This window comes from Alligator mississippiensis, chromosome 2, assembly GCF_030867095.1.
Source record: "Alligator mississippiensis isolate rAllMis1 chromosome 2, rAllMis1, whole genome shotgun sequence".
NCBI lineage: Eukaryota > Metazoa > Chordata > Crocodylia > Alligatoridae > Alligator > Alligator mississippiensis.
Window position 1 is genome coordinate 153,017,146 of NC_081825.1, and position 21,716 is coordinate 153,038,861.

The 21,716-nt window shown below is 45.6% G+C and overlaps 1 protein-coding gene across 5 annotated transcripts in view; it reads left to right on the forward strand.

Moving 5' to 3' along the window:
* The window catches only part of CCSER1 (coiled-coil serine rich protein 1), a 1,487,243-nt gene that overhangs the window by 112,060 nt on the left and 1,353,467 nt on the right, over positions 1–21,716 (forward strand). Inside the window, exon 1 of one of the 5 annotated variants that reach the window (XM_019488095.2) lies at positions 5,765–5,901. The exons of 1 other annotated variant lie outside the window; for it this stretch is intronic. Coding sequence is in view for 3 of the 4 variants with exons in the window: in XM_059722321.1 (XP_059578304.1) it covers positions 16,150–16,156 (7 nt within the window). In the remaining variant the exon portion in view is untranslated. Of the gene's footprint in view, positions 1–5,764; positions 5,902–15,984; positions 16,157–21,716 lie in introns of those variants that run through there. 3 more of the 5 variants (XM_059722321.1, XM_059722323.1, XM_059722322.1) reach the window with 3 other exon arrangements.

Below are 21,716 nucleotides of genomic sequence, written 5' to 3' on the forward strand. Positions count from 1 at the left end.
TTGCAGTGGTCTGAGCATGGTGCCTTGGTGCTTAGCAACTGCAGGGATCTGATGCCTCAGGCCTTAGTACAAGTTTAGGCCCAGCCACTTGTTCCTTAGCAACTGTATGGCCTGGTACCTGAGGCCTCGGTAGAGATCAGGGCCTGAAGTCCTCTGCCCTTAACGAGGAGTACTCCACTTTCCCAGAATTGGAAGTGCTTCTCCATTGGCTGCCTTGGACACTAGCCTACAGGGCTGAAGCCTCCTTTCTGTCTCTGTTGTATCTGGTTCCCATACTTGACTTTGTACAAAGGATATCACGTGATACAGGCTGAGGAGGCATGATCATAGGCTTGTTTCACTTGATCACAGACTGGATGTTACCCTCACTGCTCACAAAAAAAAAATCACATCACCAGCATATGCTCTCAACTTAACTGGGGGCCAGCAGCTGGGGCTGTGGCCAATGCAGGCCCATCAGGTCCACTGCTGTAGCACATGTAGCTCAGTAGTGCAAGCACAGAGCATTGCAGAGAGAGAGAGCAGCTCTGTCAGACACCCCTACATGCTGGGAATGGGGCACATAAGCTCTCTGTTCACTTTCAGGAGCAGAGAGATGTTCCAGTACAGGAGCCAGATGGTTGATATGAAAGCAGGCACAGAGTATGAAATAAAAGTTCTGGCTGGCCTTATCAAAGGCCTGTTCTTGATTCAGGAAGACAAAGTTGTTGTTCAAGCCAAAGAGCTTCACAGCTGGTGGCAGGTCACGTAGCAGAAACAGGCTGTCCTAGCAGGTATGAATTAGGTCAGTTTGGCGCCTATGACAGAGGCCATGACCGTTTTGAGATGATTGGTCAGGACATTGGTCCTGTACACAGGAGCGATAGCAGTTGCCAGTTCTTAATGTTACCAAGATTCCCTTTCTTGGGCAGCAGTGCAATGGCTGCTTACCAGCAGCTGGCCGGAAGGATCCTATTTTTGAAGCTCTCCTGGAAGATGGGCAGGGGGTCTGGGCTGAGGAGGGGCCAAAACATCTTGGAGAATTTGATGGGTAATCAGTCAAGGCCTGGCAAGGTCTTCAAATAGCAGCATTCAGTTTTGCCCAGGGACAGCTCTGAGCTCCTCAGCCTCAGACATGGAGAGTTTGGGGAGGCCCTCATGCATCTGTTGTATGGGTTCTGGGCACGTAGCCTCAACTCCTTGTAGAAGCTAACAGCACGCTCTCAGATCTTGATAGGAGCTGTGAGCACCTGGCCCCACCGGGTTGTACAGTGACCCATGATTTCTTATTCTGTGCACTTTTTCTTTAGGTTGAAAAAGACCCAAGTCATGGCATCAGGCTCTGTGAGTTCTTGGAAGCAGGTTCAAGTTCTTGCACCCTGGGTCAAACCCTCGACCAGTTGCCTGTCTATGTCCTCATACCGACACAGCTACAAACGAGAACCCTGTACGAGTACTCTTAAGCACTCTTCCTGGAGTTTGAGGCTTTCATACAGCCAGTGTGTTAGCACCACTGTCCACCAGATAATGCTTAGGGAATCGTTAAAGCACAATTAACCCTTAAATGGAACATGAATTATGAATGAAGACAACTCTGTGTCCCAAAATCAAAGTTCCACTTCAATCCAGACAACTCAGCATCTTAAAATCCAACAGCTTGGACAACTTGGTGTCCTAAATTCAAAATGCAGACAACTCAGTGTCTTAAAATCAATGTCTCAGACAACTCGGTTGCCTAAAATCAAAGTCTAACTTTATTAGTACAACAAGTATCATCTTAGCAGCTTCTATATTCAGAGAGAGTAAAACATTCAGTACAATAATCTCACCCAACCCCAGATGTTCCTTTGCTCTACAGAAAAAGATAGCCATTCAGTTCATGGAAGCTAAGGGTACATCGTGGGCTGGAACAGTCCAGACAGGTGTTGAAAGCTGGATTTATGACGGTGACAAACTTTCTTGCTCCCCCCTTATGCTTTTCTTCAACTTCACTTCTTGGCTTCTTCACTCCATGGCTATTATTTTAATGTTCTCCTGTGAAGGACTTAAAAAAAAGCAAAGTAAAATTATATCCAAGATGCCTTTTTAAATCCACAAATAAAGCATATTATGAACTGAAAGAATGACAGGCAAAAATCTGTTGTGGTTAATGAAGAGGTCATCTAGTCCAACCTGATGCTTAAAGCAAGACCATCTCCAACTAGATCATGCCAGCCAAGACTTTGTCTAGCCAGGTCTTAAAAACCTGCAAGGATGGAGATTCCACAACCTCTGTGGGTAACCTGTTCCAGTATTGTACTACCCTCCCAGTGAGAGAGTTTTCCTTAATATCTAACATAAACTTCATTGGTGCAACTTGAGACCATTGTTCCTTGTTCCGTCATCTGCAGCCACTCAGGACAGTCCAGCTCCATCCTCTTTGCAACCACCCTTCAGGTAGTTGAAGGCTCCTATTAAATCCCCTCTCAGTCTTTTCTTCTCCAGATTAAATAAACTCAGTTCTCTCTGCCTATGTCATGTGCCCCAGCCTGCTCACCATTTTCATTGCTCTCTACTGGACTTTCTCCATTTTGTCCACATCCTTTCTGTAGTAGGGGGCCCAAAGCTGGACACAGTATTTAAGATGTGGCCTCCCAGTGCTAAATAGAGGGGAATAATCACTTCCCTCAATCTGCTGGCAGTGCTTCTACTAATTCAGCGCAGTATGCCATTAGCCTTCCTTGCAACAAGGGCATACTGTTGGCTCCTTTTCAGCTTACTGTCCACTGTAACCCCCAGGTCCTTTTCTGCAGAGCTTCTGTTCAGCCAGTTGGTCCCCAGCCTGTCCCAGGGCTCAGTATTGTTCCATTTTAAGTGCAGGACTTCTTAAGGGCACTTTTCTTTATTGAACCTCATGGCCACGTCCAGATGAGCAGGGGCATGCACTTGCAATGGCATAAATAGGAGTGGCTGCTACTTGGTGCCACAGGGCATGCCCCTGCACGTGCACTTTGTTGCAGGACACACTGTTCTGCTCTGGGCAAAATGCCCTTGCCTGGCTCCTCCTGGTTCCTGGTGTATTGGAGCAGCTGGGGCACCAATGGAGCATAGAGACGCTTTGGTCGGTGTCTCCATGGAGCATGAAGCCTCCCTTTGTTCCAGCACATGCTATTGTAGCGTGTACTGTGCTGCCTTTTTTCCCGGTGCTTATTTTTTGCTACCAGGAAATCCTGGTACACGTGGCGGCACTGTGCGCTGCCCAAAACCAGCGCTTGGCCGGCCAGACCTATGTTCTGGCTGCTGACCAGGTTCTGCATGCCTGGATCACTGCCACTGGAGCCCTGGGGGGCCTCCAGAATTCCAGGTAAGGCTTCTGGGGCCATTTGTGTTGGTGGCCCCAGCCTCCTTAACCCACCCAGGGCAATCTGCCACATACCAGAGTGTGCATGCAGAAGCGTTCCCAAGGGGCAACTAGCAGTGGCACAAATATATGCTGCTGCTAATTGTCTCCAGAGAATGCACATTCCTGCTTGTGGGGACGTGCCCCCTGATTTCATCCCTGCGTGCCCAAGCAATACTCTTATACTCCTCCCTCATTGTTTGTTTGTCCAAGTTTTCACTTCTTATAAGCTTCCTTTTCGTGGTTTAGCTTACAGAAGATTTCCCTGCTAAGCTAAGATAGTCTTCTACCATAGTTTCTAGTCTTCTTGCACATCGGGATGGTTTGTTCCTGCACTCTCAGGAAGGCACCTTTAAAGTATAGTCAGCTCTCCTGGACTCCTCTTTCCTGCTGACTGGCCTCTCAAAGGGATCCTACCCCTGAGTTCCCTGAGTGAGTCAAAGTCTGTTTTTCTAAAGTCCAGGGTCTGTACTCTGCTGCTCTCCTTTCTTTTTTCAGGATCCTTAGCTCAATCATCTTGTGGTTGCTGCTGCCCAAGTTACCATCCACTTCTACATTCCCCACCAATTCTTCCCTGTTTGTGAGCTGCAGGACAAGAAGAGTGCAGCCCCTAGCTGGTCTCTCTAACACTTGCACCAGGAAGCTGTCCCCAACACTCTACAAACACTTACTGGATTGTTTGTGCACTGCTGTATTGCCACTGCTGGGTGCAATGGAAGCAGACCCTACGATGACAGGCTGTGAGCCCTGGGGCTCTTTAGCCTGGAAAAGTGCCTCTTGAGTCTGGGAGAGCACCTGCAGAAGCCATAGGCAGTGCCGGTGGTGGGGACAGGGCTGGAGAGCACCCACAGAAGTCACTGGTGGTCTCAGCGGCAGGGATGGGGCTGGTGAGCACCTGTAGATGCTGCTGATGGCATCACAAGCGGGGACAGGGCTGGCGAGGACCTGCAGAAATTGCCGGTGGCCCTGTCAGGGGGGCACATGCCTCTCCGTGCCCCACCCTACCAGTCGCCTATGGCTGGGCTGGGCTGGGCAGCTGCATTTCTATTCAGGTAGTGCTGAGAGTGTCAATTGACTTCATAGCTCATGGTCATCTCTCTGATTCAGGCTAATTTCTCTGCACTCCCAGGTGTTAACAACCCTCTATCCTTTTTAATGGTCTTGATGTTTCACTTCTCAAATGATCCTTTCTTTGCAATTTTGCTGCCTGTTAACCATTCCTGGTAATGTCTCTCTCTTATTTCACAGCCATACAGACTGTTTTTAGTTCTAGTTAACAAACAACTCAAGTAAGGTAACATTAACTTAGGTGTAGAAATGAGTCACAGTCCGGGTGTTGTCCAAATCTAGGATTTAAGCAAATAAAGTCATCAGCCAACTAGTAGTTCAGTTAGTATAGCTAACAGCTTAGTATACTAAACATACACTAGTTCCTGTTCTTTACATTATTATATACTGGGGTACATACAAGACTCACAGACATAGAACAGCAAAAGGAAAGGAGGGGATTACTTGCCCCAGGATGCAGTAGTGTTAACTGAACTCCTGTCAGTGTTGGGTAAGTTCAGTCACAAGCTGCCCTTCAGGTACACTTCCTGTCACCACCTCACAACCTCTCGTGTAGGCTCTCTCAAACAAGTTCACAACCTCACAAGCCGCACATGCTATCCCAGGCACCCACAGACACACATGCCTTCTGAGCTGAAGGATCCTTTTATGTCTAGACCGCACACGGCACTCAGAGCTGACAGCACCTCCCTCAGGTGATAACGGACCTTTTGCTCACGACACCCTATTTTCTACACGTGGTCCGCTGCCTTTTGCTACCCACAGGCTGCAGGGCCACCAAAAGGTCAAACTACATATACAGCCTTACAGGAGCACCTACATGAGATGCTACTGCAGAGTCGTTACTCTGCATTTATTTAGTACTTGTATAAACAAAACAAACCTTGTATAAACAAGTACTAAATAAATGCACAGTAATGCGAGTTACTGCTTAGTAGCACCAGCGACCACCTTGTTTGTGACATGACTGCGCAGTACTCTAATACTACTGCACCGTAACATCCCATCACACAATGCTACCGCATAGCAATGTCGGGCTACTGCAGTGTCTCCTGTAAACGCACCTCGTATTGGAGGCACTGTCCAGACAATCAGGAAGACTAGATTTTGTTTCACGAATCTGATTAAGAGACATACATTTAACTATAATGACTATACTGCTAATGATGTACTATCTTTTAACTACGTTGACTATATTTTGTCTAGTTTGCTGTTTTTTTAACTTGAAATATGAACTAGCAAATTAGTGCACATTCCAATAGTTATATTTGTGATTGCTTTCATCTTGAACTAAATAATACAGCACTTGCTCCTAGCATATTAGTAATGCTTTTAGTTCCTCTTTAACAGGAGAAAAAAATCTACGAGGATGTGCTACACTATCTGCACCCCACTTTTCAAAATCCTACATCAGCCCAGGCTGCTGTGATAAAGCCACTGACTTCAGCAGGCAAGAGTCTACCCTCATACAAGAGGTAATGGAAAGGGCCAAATTCTGTGGCTAGATAATTATACATGGAGTGCCCCATATCTGTCACAGGTGCCTTGCATATGCAACAAAGGATGGCATTTGGTCTGAAAACATGTACCAAAGGTACAGCTAACCTGAGCTAAGGAATATCTTCTCCTTTTTTACCACTTACACTTTGCTCCAGAAGAGAGAGGGAGAAAGGGACTTTTGATTTTTGTAAAACTTTATTATATCAATACTAAAAACAAGTGATGAATGTGCAAAGGTATGTGGCCCTCCCATGGGCTAAGCATGAATAGGGTGCAATATGTCCTGCTTTGGCTGGGACGGTCCCATATTTTGTAGGCCAGTTCCAGCTGGTTGGTCAAAATTTAAACAGAAGGCCCGGAACTGCAAGGACACAGGCACAGTGTGGCAGGGAGGCAGAGGAGCACGGTGGACAAGGAAGCTTGAAGGTGGAATAAGGGGAAGAGAGAGCAGTGTGCACGTGGAACCTGGTCTGCCTATATAGAGGAGTGCACAGTGGAACTGGAGAAATGTAATGTGAATGTAACTGAAAATGCAGCGTAACAGCAGGTGGAACCAGGGGGCAGTCTGGAGAGCTCTGCTGAATGTTAGTTTTTTAGGAAGTCGGTGGCTAACAAGACATCTTGATTGGCATCCTTTACTGCAAGGATTCTATATGGCAGTTGTAGGCCCTGGAAATTGATGCTCTAAACCTTACAGTGCTCTAAACCTTACAATGTTGAACAAGCCTGCACCTAGTTTGGTTCGAAGATAAGTACCTTCACTGCTGTCCTTGAACACATGAACAAGCAGGAATGAAAAGTAGACGTTAAAGAACATGGGGGTAAGATATGACGCCCCTGTTTCACCTCATTGTTGATGTCAAAGGCATTTGATTCTTTGTTTTCGTACAGTACCGTTGTCTTCATACCTTGATGTAATGAGCAAATGATGTTCAACAGTTTGTGGGCGGACAATCCTATTTTTTCAGAACAGTAAAAAGGCCTTCTTTGTTGATTGGATCGAAAGTCTTCGTCAAATAAATGAAGGCTATGTAGCGTGGTATTAATTTTTCTTGATGCTTCTCTTGTTGCTGCTTGACAAAAAATATCATTGTCAACGTGTAAAAACTGTCTTGACTTTCAGGACAGATTCCTTCACCTAGAGATGGCAGCCTAAGGAGTATAATGCGAGTGACACCTTTTCCACCGAGGGTCCACAGAGAGCTACGTCTCTGGTTGTCGCAGACACTTCTGTCCCCTTGTTTTTGTCTAACTGTACAAAACACCTTCCCTTTTCCAACAGTAGTATAACTTCATGGAGTTTTCAAAGGAATTTCTCATTGGCTCATATGTAGATTTCAGCAGTTAAGCAGTTGTTGCTGGATGCCTTGTTCCCAAGAATCGATTTAATGGCTTTCTGCAAATTTTCTAATGTAGGCTTGCTGTCCGTATCCATCATGACTTCAAACTGTGGTAATCCTTCAAGGTTTTTGCATTTGATTTAATTTTCAATAGAGTATAGAATTCTATAATGTTTGATCCAATGCTCGAGTTGTTTTTATCAGTGATGACATTTCCTCTTAATTCTTTCAGTGGAGCTTTTTTCTTCCTGTCTGGACCAACTGCTCATTTGATGCTTTCATATATTCTGTGGTTATCACCTGCATCAGCTGCCTTATGAATATCATAGAGTTTTGCTCAAATTCTACTGAACTGACTACTCCCTCTTTCTGACTCGCCTTCTTTTGAAGGTTGCAACACAGTGGTCTTTTATATGAACTACCCCGCCACCAGGCCCTCCAGTCAGATGCAGTTGATGGTCACTTGCTAATCACCATCTAGGCCAGACTAGAACTCCTGTGCTATTGGTGCCACCCCTTCCAGGATACTGAGGGGCAGGGGTGGAACATGCTTCACAGTCAGATCACCATTGATTGTCGATACTTTTGTCCTATTTTGTATCGGGTCATTCAGTTGTGAAACATCTTTGGAAAGTGTTGGGACAAATGCACGTATGCTCCCTTCTCTGTTTTCTTGTTCCAGTGTCTGGGGCAGCAGGAGTCTCTTTGGTTTCAGCAAAATGTGGTTGTGAGCAGTGGTGCCCAAATCAGTTTTGTTGCCTTGATCAACCCATGGTTGTCATGGGTGACTTCAATTACCCGGACATCTCGTGGGAGGATCGCTCAGCAAAAGCTGAGCGGTCACAGAGCTTCCTCTCGTGCGTGGATGACCTCTACCTGACTCAAGAAGTCTATGGACCAACGAGAGGCAAAGCGCTGCTCGACCTGGTACTGGCTACTGGGGATGACCTAGTCGGCGACCTAGTGATCGATGGGAAGCTGGGTGACAGCAACCACGAGCTGATCACCTTCACCATCCGCCGAAAACCTGGCAAGTCAGTCAGCAACACGCAAGTCCTTGACTTCAGGAAAGCCGACTTTGACAAGCTCAGGAGGCTTGTCAGTGAGGCCCTAAGGGACTGTGATCACAGGGAGAGGGGAGTTCAAGAAGAGTGGTTGCTCCTCAAGGGAGCGATCCTCAATGCACAAACTAAGTCTATTCCATCTTGGAGGAAAGGCAGCAAGAGGGCACAGCAGCCCCCCTGGCTCTCCAGGGACCTAGCAGACCTCCTGAGGCTAAAAAGAAAGGCCTACAAAGGATGGAGGATGGGAGTCACCTCCAAGGAGGATTATTTTGCACTGGTCCGGTCCTGTAGGGAGCTGACCAGGAAAGCCAAGGCTGCAACTGAACTCCAGCTAGCTTTGAGCATCAAGGACAATAAAAAGTCCTTTTTCAGATATGTGGGGAGCCGGAGGAAAAGCAGGGGCAACGTTGGACCCCTGCTGAACCAGATGGGGCAACTGACAACTGACGCCCAGGAAAAAGCCAACCTATTAAATAAGTACTTTGCGTCGGTCTTTCATCAGCTCCATGGGACGCCCATGCCCGCTACAGGGCGGGGAAGTCCGGGTGGGGGTGATCCCCTGCCCTCCATTAATGCTGACTTCGTGAAGGAACATCTTGAGAAGCTGGATACCTTCAAGTCAGCCGGCCCTGACAGTCTTCACCCCAGGGTACTCAAGGAGCTGGCAAGCATCATAGCCCAGCCTCTAGCGCGGATCTTTGAAAACTCTTGGCGCTCTGGTGTAGTGCCTGAAGACTGGAAGAAGGCCAATGTGGTGCCTATCTTCGAGAAAGGGAGGAAAGTGGATCCGGCTAACTATAGGCCCATCAGCCTGACTTCTATCCCGGGGAAGATCTTAGAAAAGTTTATTAAGGAGGCCATCCTTAATGGACTGGCCGACGCCAACATCTTAAGGGATAGCCAGCACGGGTTTGTTGTGGGTAGGTCTTGCTTGACCAATCTCATTTCCTTCTACAACCAGGTGACCTATCACCTGGACAAGGGAGATGAGATTGATGTCATATATCTTGACTTCAAAAAAGTCTTCGATCTGGTGTCCCATGATCGCCTCTTGGAGAATGGCCAATTGTCGCCTTGGGTCCTCCACGATCCACTGGCTGGAAAATTGGCTCCGGGGTCGGAGCCAGAGGGTAGTAATTGATGGAAGTCACTCATCGTGGTGTCCTGTGACCAGTGGGGTCCCCCAGGGCTCTGTCCTTGGACCCATACTGTTCAACATCTTCATTAATGATGTGGACACTGGAGTCAGAAGCAGACTGGCCAAGTTCGCAGATGACACCAAACTTTGGGGCAAAGCATCCACACCAGAAGACAGGCGGATGATCCAGGCTGACCTGGACAGGCTCAGCAAGTGGGCGGATGAGAATCTGATGGTGTTCAACGCCGATAAATGCAAGGTTCTCCACCTTGGGGAAAAAAACCCTGCAGCATCCTTATAGGCTCGTCAGTGCTATGTTGGCTAGCACTATGGAAGAAAGAGACTTGGGGGTCATCATTGACCACAAGATGAACATGAGCCTGCAATGTGAGGCTGTGGCTAGTAAAGCGACCAAAACGCTAGCTTGCATCCATAGATGCTTCTCAAGCAAATCCCGGGATGTCATTCTCCCCCTGTACTCGGCCTTAGTGAGGCCGCAGCTGGAGTACTGCGTCCAGTTTTGGGCTCCACAATTCAAAAAGGATGTGGAGAAGCTTGAGAGAGTCCAGAGAAGAGCCACGCGCGTGATCAGAGGTCAGGGAAGCAGACCCTACGATGACAGGCTGTGAGCCCTGGGGCTCTTTAGCCTGGAAAAGTGCAGGCTCAGGGGTGATCTGATGGCCACCTACAAGTTTATCAGGGGTGACCACCAGTATCTGGGGGAACGTTTGTTCACCAGAGCACCCCAAGGGATGACGAGGTCGAATGGTCACAAACTACTACAAGATCGTTTCAGGCTGGACATAAGGAAGAATTTCTTTACTGTCCGAGCCCCCAAGGTCTGGAACAGCCTGCCACCGGAGGTCGTTCAAGCGCCTTCATTGAACACCTTCAAGATGAAACTGGATGCTTATCTTGCTGGGATCCTATGTCCCCAGCTGACTTCCTGCCCTTTGGGCGGGGGGCTGGACTCGATGATCTTCCGAGGTCCCTTCCAGCCCTAATGTCTATGAAATCTATGAAAAGTCTATGCACTCAGCCTCTTGGGTGCCAACATTTAGGGCCAGACAGTTTGGCACTCAATAACTCCCACTCATAGGGCACACCCTCCAACACACCCACAACATCTTATCTTTTAAGAAAGAGGGAGGGTCCTTGGCCATTTGTGGTTGCCCCCACATGTAGGTCAAATTGCTGGTCCTCGGGGCTCCTCCTCCCCTTTATACCCCTTCCACATGCCAATCAGTTCTTACAGAGTAACCAGGCTGCAGTCCTTCTCCTGGGAGCCCTGGGAAAAATCAGAGTTGCTGCCTCAGTGCTCCTCTGAATGAAGCAATGCTCCCTGGGGCTTCTCCTCATCGAACCACTCTTGCTTTCCTGCGGGGTTAGGGCCCCTCCAGCTGGAGACTCCTTCTAGCCTCCAGTCTGGTGAGCAGTCTTCTTCCCTACTTATTTCACCACTGCCGGGGCTTGGCTGCAGCCGGGCTCTGTGCTCCATCCTCCAGGCGCACTCCAATCCATACCCAGCACAAGGTGATGAATCAGGGTGGCCGCAGCAGTGCTTGTGGTTCTGCTGCCTGCACTACCACCAATCCTGCAGGTAAGTATTCAGGTTTGTAGGTCCCTGCCACACATATGCCTGGCCAACTGACTGCTGACAGGACTGCCCCCAGGGACCTTGCTATTCTGGCCGCACTCGCTGAAGTGCACCCGCTGCGACAGTCGTGCACTTCCTTCAATCTGAACATAATTTACACTCTGCATTGCTGGCTGTAATGAAGAGAAAAATAAACAAGTTAGAGAAAAGTAGGCTAAACAAATACCACAAGGTGGAGAGTCACTGGCTTAATAGCTGAAAGCAAGAAGCAATTATAAATGTATCCGTGTGAAAATGGCAGGAGTCCTGCAGGGGCCTGTCTTGGGCCTGGAGTGGCTCAACATGTTTATTTCTGACTTGGATGCTGCAATAAATTGCTTCCCGAGAAAATCTAAAGAAGATATGAAGCTAGGAGGGAACACAATGAAGGACAGCGACATGATCCAAAAGGACCCTGGTAGCCTGTAAAGCTAGGTTAGAGCCAACACGATGAAGATCAATGCTGACAAAAATGCCAGGTGGTGCCCCTTTGACAGAAGAATCAAAAGCATAAAACAGGTGAGACATAGCTGGATGGCAGATGTACTGAGAAAGATTTGGGAATCTTGGTAGATGACAGACTCAATAGGAGTCTGCAGTGTGATGCAGCTGCACAAAGACAAATAGGGTTTTGGGCTGTATCAACAAATGGACTAGATGAAAGAGACGGGAGGTGAAAGTGCCTCTCCACTCTGGCACTGGTTAGGCCTCATCTAGACTGTAGCATGCAGTTTTGGGCTCCACAGTTTCAAAAGGATGTGGAGAAGTTAGAGAGTGTCCAGAGGCAAAGGAGAAAATGATAAAGGCCATGAAAGGCAACTCATCCAAGGAGAGGCTGGGGACCTGTGTCAAGGCCCTTTGAAAAGGGATGGGTGCATGGCCTGTTAGACTGGGAAGCCTATGCATAGTGCCCCACAGACTAGACCTAGCCCTTAGTAGCAAAGCTCCCATAGTCCGCCATTGAGGGGAGGAGAAAACAAAGTCAAGCTTCCCTTTTCAAACCTCCTGTAGAGAAAATGTCCATTTTCAACCAGAGAGGGGGGTTGTTGAAATCTGGCGGGGCAGGGATGGGGGGGCAACAGATTAGGCAGGTGTACCCCGCACCCACCCTGACTGCCACTCCGATCCCCTTCCCTTGCTTGAACTGCTCTTCTGCTTTCTCCTCCCTGACTGCTCTGCTCTATGTGCTGCTGAGCTGGCCATCCCCTCCCCAGTTTGCTGTATGCCACACACAAAGGCTCCCTCTGCCACTTGTGGCACCCATGCCTCAGGTTGGGCATCCCTGTTCTAATCTGTCTCCATCACCACATCCTCATGCTATTGCCTTATCCCCGTTCCTCCCCACTGCTGCCTCATACCCATGCTCCTCGTACTCCATAGGCTCGTCTCCTTGCTCCTCGTACTCCAGAGGCTTGTCTCCTTGCTTCTCACACTCCATACACTCAACTCATTGCTCCTCGCACTCCATGCACTCCTCTCCTTGCTCCTCGCACCCCATACAGTCTTCTCATTGCTCCTAGCACTTCATACTCTCATCTCCTTGCTCCTCGTACTCCATGCGCTCATCTCCTTGCTCATTTTCACACCAGCTGAAAACTTCTGACACGCTATCACTGCTTTTCTGAGGGCAGAGGAAAGCAGAAGTAAAACAGGTAGGGGAAGGTGAAGAGGAGCCAACATTTATCATGTCAAAGCCTTTGTGATGTCACCGTCCCACTGCCCAATAGCTTGAGGCCCTCTCCAAGGCCCTGATGATGTCCTGACCCTCGCCAGCCCAGCCAAAGCTTGCAGCCATTTCTTCCTTAGTGCACTGGGTCACCCCATTCACGCACTCATGATTCTGGGGATCAATCAGGTGACATATTAAGATAGCAGAGGCTTTTCCCTAGGTGACCCTGACTTCTACTGCTTTATAGGTTGGGAGGTCAGAAGAGGGCTAAGGATGAAAGTCAAAGTTCAACACAAATGAAGGAGCAAATGAGGGCAGTGATTAATTCTTCATTGCTTAGTATCTTCCTACCAAGGCTGATGCTTTCCTGGAAGATGTGTATTAGGCAAGCACAAATAATTGAGCCCATGCCAAGAGGAATAGTGGGAAGTATAATCCCCATGGGAGGTCAGACTGGATGATCTTGCATACCCTACAGGCAATAAATTCAATAAGTCAATTGTCCAAGCCCTGTGACTTCCAGGTGCTGCTTTGTTAAAGAAGAATCCTTTCGGATCATACCCCAGGTCCTTCCTTCTCACTCACTCAGTCCAACGAGTCTGTCCTCAAGCCACAAGGAATATTCAGGTGCCCCCAACTCATCCTGTCTTGATTATGCAGTCAGAGAAAAACACAGGTCCATCTTTCCTAGACAAGCCTGCCATGGCACTTTGGTTCTCCAGTCATGGACAGTAGAATTAGGGACTGATAAGGACTGCAGCTGGGGCCTGGGGCCTCATGCCTTAGCAACCATCAGGGCCTGGCACTCTCAGGTCCCAGACATGGTTTGGATCTGGCAATTCAAGCCCTAGCAAAAAAGGGCTTCAGGCCTTTGCAGTGGTTTGAGCTTGGTAGCAACTGCTGGGGCCGGAAATCTTCAGGCATTAGTAAAGGTTGGGGCCTGGAGTTCTTGGCCCTTTGCATTGGTTGGGCCCTCACACCTTGGACCTTAGCAGTGGTATGGGCCTGGCTCCTTGTTCCTTAGCAACAGTCTGGGGCTGGAGCCTTAGCAACAGTATGGCCTGGTACCTCAGGCCTTGGCAGTGGTTGGGGCCTGAAGTGTTCTGCCCTTAACCATGGCCTAGCACGTCAGACCTTAACGACAGTTGTGGCCTAACCCTTCGGTTCTTAGAAATAGTCTGGGCAGGGCATCTGAGACCCTGCAACAGTCTGTGCTCAGTACTCTTGGCCCATTGCTGTGTCCTGCTCCTGGCATCTTGATCCTTGGCACAGTCTGGACCTAGTGCCTTAGGTCTTTAATAGTGGTCTGATCCTGATGCTTCAGTCATAGTGACAGTTTGGGCCTGGCACCTCAGGCCTTAGTGATAATCCAGGCCCAGGTTTTAGTGACTGTCAGGGCCTGGATCCTTAGGGCTTCATAACAGTTTGGGTCTGGATCCTTGGCCCTTAGTCATAGTTTTGGCCTGGCGCTATGGCCCTTATTGGCATTCAGGACCTGCACTCTCAGGCCCTAGTTGAAGGCTAGGTGTATAGACACTAAACAATGTGGTGAAGCCATTCTGTGTGTGCATGCTGAGTGTTATGAGTTGAATAGCTATAGCAATGGGACTGCCACAGTAAGCTGTTTCTAATAGCAACACCTACTCTCTGCTTTCTCCTTTCTCCTGCTGCCTTCCTGTGCCAGAACATGGTGTAGGCAAACAAGGTTCTTTGGATAATGTTTGCCTATGTCCTTAGACCAACACAGCTACAACCAACACCCCTGAGAACATGGTGCACGAACTGGTATAGAACTTGTATCTGAGAGCCAAGTTTCTGGGAGCGCAGCGACGTCAATTCTGAGTCTGACCGACTCATACGTTAGTAGTGCCGTTTTCATAAATTGGAGTTCAGATCAAACCCAGGGGTCAGAGTCTGAACATTCCAGCATGCAAGGCAAATGATCAATTTGGCCAGTATAGATCTCACCAAGACTTCCAGTGCATATGCCTAGGGAAGGGTATGGAGGAGTGAAAGATGCCCTAGACCTACCATCCTCCCTTTAGACCACTGAGACAGAGTCTGAAGTCCAGACTGAGTCTGTATGTTCAGTGCCTCAAGGGTTGTAGCTTCTGCTAGAGAGCAATAGATTAAAGCTGTTGCTGACTGCCTAACACCTCAGGGAGGGTGCATTTCTGTCAGGGTGATGATGTTTGGCCTTGACCCTGACCCCTTTAGCCTTTTACCAACCAAGGAATATCCACAAGGCAGTGGGGTCTAGGGTTTTGAGGCATTCTATACTTGCCGTACTCTGGAGGTTGTAACGTGGTATTTTATAGGAGCCGCCCCACCACAAGCAGCCATACTGTATTGCCACCAAGCCCTCCATTTGGATGCAGTTTACAGTCATGCCCAGAAGCAGTCTCATTATCACATACATGTGCGTGCATACACCCACACGTGTACACAGACACATATGTGATACCTGGATCTTTGGCAGTTACACACATACACATGGATGCTAACTGGATCTGTAGCAGTTACATATGCACACACTAACTGGACCTTTGACAGTTACACACACAGGAAGAGCAGAGTTCAGGATATTTGCATGTTACATTATGACTGTCCTTAATATCCAAGTTAAGGATATTCCCTACTAATTGCACCTTCCCCACCCCACATGCACAGTGTTTTTTGGTTTGGGTGTTTTCCTGCATTTTTGATGGCTGGCAGGGAAAAATACACTACCTTTGCAAATGAAACTGTTCTCTTGGAGCCAACTTGTGACTTCCAGCATCCTCCAATACAGGGTAGTTAAAAGGTCACAAATTACTACTGGTCACCACATGCAGGGAGGGAGGGAGAGTGAGTCATCTCTGTACAGGTGTAACTCCCTACCTTACACAGTTGATCAGGTAGAAATAGGAAAGCAAACATTGAATCTTCTTTCTGTGGTGCATATTAGCCAGTGCATCCAAGTCAGCAAGGAGGGAGAGGTAATTCTATTCCAGGGAAGGGGCTGGCACACACATTCTCTTCAGAGCAAAAGGGAAATGGAACAAAATGGAATTCTAAATCACTGTTTGCTCTTTGCTTTGCTCATCAGTTAGCCCCACTGTGCTGAGCCCCTTCCTTAGGACTTACAATGACTCTTACTAGTCTGTTCTGAATTTCTAAATTAGTTTACAAGATAGGTGACAGCTGGGCTATTCAGCATAACCTGCTCTCCTACTAGCTAGTTTTCTCTTCTCCAGATCCTCCTCCTGACCCATCTATGCTGTGAAGCCTGCAATAAATCAGTTAGTGGAAGTTTTTGTAAAATGCTCACCAGGCAATGGCTCTTCTCTCATCTCAGAAGACAAAATAAGCAGAACAGCTGGAATTGTGGGATTGCATGAATGGTGTGTGTTTGTAGGGATACAAGTGAGGAATTTATGTGGATCTGAAATGTATAAATGGTATTAAGCCCTATAGCATTCCATCTTTAATATAGAAATTATAATTAGTTTTTGCAAACTGTTTTTACACAAAGGCACAGAAAATCTGTTAAAAATAATTAGGGAATACCCAGGATTAATTTAACTACTACTTGGTATTGCACAACACTTTTTTTTTTCAGCTTGGAAGTACCATGCTTAAAAAAAAGACTCATGAAAGCATAGAAAACTACTGTACTTAGCAGCCTTTTAATCAGAATGCTGTGTTCACACCCCACTGCATGAAATCTGCTTTTATACCTCTGATTTTGGGAACTGAGAACCATATGGTATCTTGGTTTTACATTTCTTAGATCTTCTTAATTGCATCTGCTTAGCAATTAGACTTGTGCATAAATTTTAAGAAAATAATGCATTCATTTGTTCTTGCTGTGCAAAATATACTGAGAATTTGTTAAGGCTTTAACGGTAACCCTAGGAATGTTCAAATTGGGCAGTTTGGTTTATGATAGGAATTACATAGTTAAAATCTTAACTTATAAAGTTTAGCTCTGTTTTTCTGTTTTCTTAATTAGTGCAAGAGTGGCAAGAGACCAGGGTATCAAGTTCATCCTGTGAAGGGGACCGAATTACATTTATATGCATTGAATTAGCAAATCACTTAAGCATGTGCTTATGTCCGATTGACTTCAATGGGACCACTCATGTTTTGAGATTTAAGCACATGCTTTTAAGTGCTTTGCTGAATAGGGATGGGATTACTCAGATTTTTAAAGTCAATCATGTGTTTAAGTACTTTCCTGATTTTTGGGGGCTAGTAGTTAGCATAGCAGTGGTGATTTCCAGTCATTGAACTGTCACTATTGTGCACCTGCAGGTAGCAAGTGGCAAGTGCTTTTTTTTTTTCTTCTTTTTTCTGGTGTGCTTCTCCCCATTCTGCCTCCCCACCCCTGAAGTCCCACTCTAGTTATGCTTCTGGGAACAATATCACTTAGCCTTCATCCAAGAGTGCCTTCAACTTTAATGCAACTTATATCAATAGAGAATCCTTACAGTCTTTAGATAATAGGTAGAGTTAGCTGTTTTATTCATCATCAACAGGTAGAAATGATTACTCTTTAGGTCCACTGTTGTTTTTAATTTGTTTCTGTTTTTTCCCCAGTCCTCCTTTCTTTCTCTTTTGTTCTCTTCGGTCCTCCCTATACATTACAGACATTGCACAATTAATTGGTTAATTGTGCAGTTATCTTAAGACAAGGCTACACGTGCAGAGTACCTACCACACCATGAAAAGGCCCAACCAATGATGAGGTTAGACCTAAAAAATGTGCACTACTCTAAACCTGGTTGCTATCGAGCTTTACTTTGCATGTGTAGCAGAGTCTCAACTGAAGCTGGCAGCCCTATCTGCTGATGGGGCTTCTAGCCACAGGGGTGTACCATGCCTAGCTGCTGCTGCGACTCCCGCAGCTGAGGAGACTCAGCCCCAGCAGCTACAGACTCTGGATCTCTGCAGGACCCTGCAGTTGCCAGGACCTTGAGTCCCGCAGCTGTGGATACTGGATCCCTGCATTGTGTCTCCCAGTGCTGTTGTTTCAGATACCTCAACTTTTGTCTCCCTTACCTTTCATTTGCTTTGCTGAACAGTTTGGAAAAGTGCGGATCACTGATTTGCCATGACCCCAAGTGTGAGGGAGTCTCTCTTTCTCCCAGCCCTTTGTATGCCAGTCCAACAGTCACATGAGATAAAGGACAGTGTGCTACTGCTACAAGCAGTGCATTGTCTTGGTCTGTTGTGGGGTGTGACAGGCTCTTTCCTCTCTAGCCAGAATTCAGGGGCAGAATCAGTGGGATTCAGTGGTACATTTGTACTCCCCCTTGATTCCAGCTCCACTCACAGTTTAAAATCAACAGCCTGGTGGTAGCAGCAGCATTTCTGTTCAGGCAGCAGTGACAGAGCTTATTAACTTTAAGGCCCATTATAATCTATTGATTCCATCTACACTCTTCATTCCACAGGTGTTAATGACTCTCTCCTTTTAATGGCCTTAATGTTTAGCTAATCAAGCTGGCTTTTCTTCTGCAATTCTGCTGTCTGTTAGCTGCTCCTGGCAATGTAGCTCCTGTTTCTCAGCCCTTTGGACTGTTTTTAACTCTAGGTAAAATCATTAACTCAGGTGTGAAAATGACTTTCAGTAAAACAGCAGATGCACTGTCCAGATGCTCAAAATGGCTAGATTTTGTTTTATGAACCTGAAAAAGAGATGTCCATTTAATTCTAATGACTACAGGACTAATGAAACAACATACATTGATTATGTTTGCGTAATTTGTTGCATTTTTAATGCATTATATAAGACATCATATTAATGCACAATCCAATAAAAATACATTTGCTTTTGTTCTGATCTTAAACTGAATAATATAGCCTAGGTCCTTTTATTAGTAAAGCTTCTATTTTCTTTTTAACTTGATAAAATATACATCGTTTTATATGTGCTTATGCACCACACTATTTGCATCCTCCTCCCCTTTTCAAAACCCTAAGTTTAAAGTCATCAATAAATAAGTCACTAGTAGAAGTGGGAGCAGTTTTTACCTCTGAGCTATTGCTTCAGTCTGATTCCAGAGTGGTTAAAACTGCACTGGCATCCGTCTGGGTGGGGATGACAGTTCCCAAGTGTAGACAACAGACAAGGGATTGGTAAAAAGGTGGTAGAGAGACAACAAGCGTCATCCTCATACAGCTTAGCCTCTGAATCCTTAAGAAGGTACAACACAGTAAAGTAAGGTATGAAATAGGATAAGCACAGATTGATCTATGGTATTAGTATCTAATCAGATGATGAGATAGCTGTGTTCAGAACTTTTTCTGAAGATCAGGAGAGAAGTAGTTTGAAGCAGGTAAGTTTAGTTTGGATGGTGTTTTGACAGAGAGCACAATATTTGGTGTGCATGTAGGGAACAATGGAAGTATTCAGGAGAGTATCAAGACTGAAAGGTACAGAGTGGGAAGTGTGGGACTGAAATTCCTGTGAGCGGAATAGGAAAGGTATTCTTAACAGGTGTTATAAGAGAGTGAACTTAGGGCAAAAAATAGAAGATTCTTGTATTTAACTACCCTCTCCTTTCTGTCTCTGGATTAGTTTATAAGGAGCCACTTTGCCTTACCTTGTAGTGTAGACCTGGTCTAGGTTGTGAGTTTTGCTGAGAGGTTAAGCAAAATGCCTAGCAGTTGTGTGGTATAAGCATGTATGTAACACTCAAAAGACCCGAGTGCTAAACTTGATTTTGACAGTGAGTTCAGCAGGTCACTTTGGGTAGGTCTTCACTGCCCTTGGGCCCATGCACACTTACTAGCTGTATTGAAAACCCCTATGTTTAACCTCTGGCAGGGGTCCTGGCCAAGTCTGGAAGCTTTGCTGAATGCTAGGGACTCAGGTGAATCTTCTTTCTAGCCCACCCCTTCCTACATTGTGCATACAGAACTTAACATGGATGCTCAAGGAAGTTCACTAGTGGCTATCTCACAACTCCCTGTTCCTGACTTTTGGTCCTACTGTACCATGCTTCCTGTCTTGACTGCCAGTAATTAAAGCCAATCACAGATGGAGAGGAATGCTACATGAACAGGTAGCACTAGGCTACAAGGTAAATTTATGTAGGGAGAGATGGTTCATATGGCTCAGGCTAGTGGAGGGCAACCCTTTGCACATATACTTTGTTTCCCTTTCTGTAACACGATGATAGTTATTACCTGTTTCAGGAATGTTTGTGAAGTACTTCATAAGTGTAAATTGTGATTTTGGTGCAAAATTGTGTGAAAGAAATTCAACAAAATATTTCACATGCATTTTTATGGGAAAACTTGCCAGATTTTCTTTATTTCTACTGGATTACTTTATAATACTGTGTCTTGTTCCTAAATGCAATGCTGCTCAGATATTAACTCTAATCTGTTGACAAAATAGAAATAAATGGTATAACTTCACCAGGGTATACTCTAATAATGAATTATAAAATCAAGTACTTTCTATAAAATTAAACCTTGAAATCTAAGTTGCTTTGGAAGTCCATGCCTAAAAAAAAAATCTTAGTCATATACCCCAGATCCTGAAAACGATTCCTTTATTTCCAATCTCTTTTCTGACACTGAGCTGGTATGGGGCTCTGAATCTTGCTTAGCCTATACCTGTTTGGTTTAACCATTTTCAAAATGTAGTCCAAGCATTAAACATTGGTGAATGTAGCTGGAATGATTTGGACCTTCATGTTAATGATACAGTAGTTTAATTATTAAAGGACTGTATGTGTGTGAAGTATCTTCTATTCTTCAAGAAACCGATGCTTCCATAAATAATATGCACGCCTCCATGCTTTACAAAGCCATTGTAAAGAACATAAGAACACCTTAATGTAAGAAATTAAAAGTGTAAACGTTGTAAATTGCCTTGCAAATTTCCAGTTAGAATAGTATTTGGTTCCATTGTTTTTATTAAGAAGTGCAAAGGATCTAATAAATCTAATTCAGAAATTATTATATTATCAATAAACTAAGAATGGAATTGCTGGGGCTCATGATGAAGATTTCTACAGTTAATTTTTTTACATAAATCATAGTATTTGTACAGTTTCTTCTGAAAAATGAACATGAAACTGATGGAGTAGACTAACATATAAAGAAACTACAGCAATTAGTAAGATCTTCAATAGCTGGATATTCACAATACTCAAGATTAGAATTATTCTTAACGTATTTAAAGTTTAGCCTCATGAGAAACTCATCTAATTTTTATGAGCTTCCTGGGGGATGGCAATTATGTAGTCCCAGTCCATCAGAACTCGGTTCACTGTAAGCAAATGGACTAACCGATTTAATCCCAAGGAGTTTAGTTCATTTTACATCAGCCAGCTTTGTATGTAGGGTGTTAGATGGGAGCTGTTGTGTTCCTCTCTCAAACTTATTTGGAGTAGGGACTTCAGTGCATTGCTGATGTTCATGCTATTGATACAAACTCTTTTATGGGATGTAGTCAACAGCTGCTAGAGTGATTTAATATAAGAGCTCTATTTGTAATCAAAGACTGACCCATAAGTTAATTTGCTTGATACAAGGGAAAGCTTTTGTTCTTTGCTATCGTTAATATTACTCACCCTGTTTTATATCCCTTTTGTTTGGGTCTCCTGGAAAAATTCCTGTTATCTAACCATTTGTACCAAAACTGAATGATTTACTGATTTGAAAAGGAATTATCAATGTACACCATGTTCTATTAATTCTCTGGGTTAGATTCTATAGTTGCTCTGCACATAACTCATACACACATTTACATGACTGAATCCTACAAACGCATGTATTGTTCCACCAAAGGTAAGGGAAAAATTACTATTGCCCATTTACAGTTTAAGTGACTGGGATAGGGTGAGGCTAAGGGCATTTTTTTGGTGTAAATCAGTAATGTTGATTTCAGTGGAGCTACATTAATTTAGAGGAAGTGAACATTTGGTCCTCTGTAACTACTTT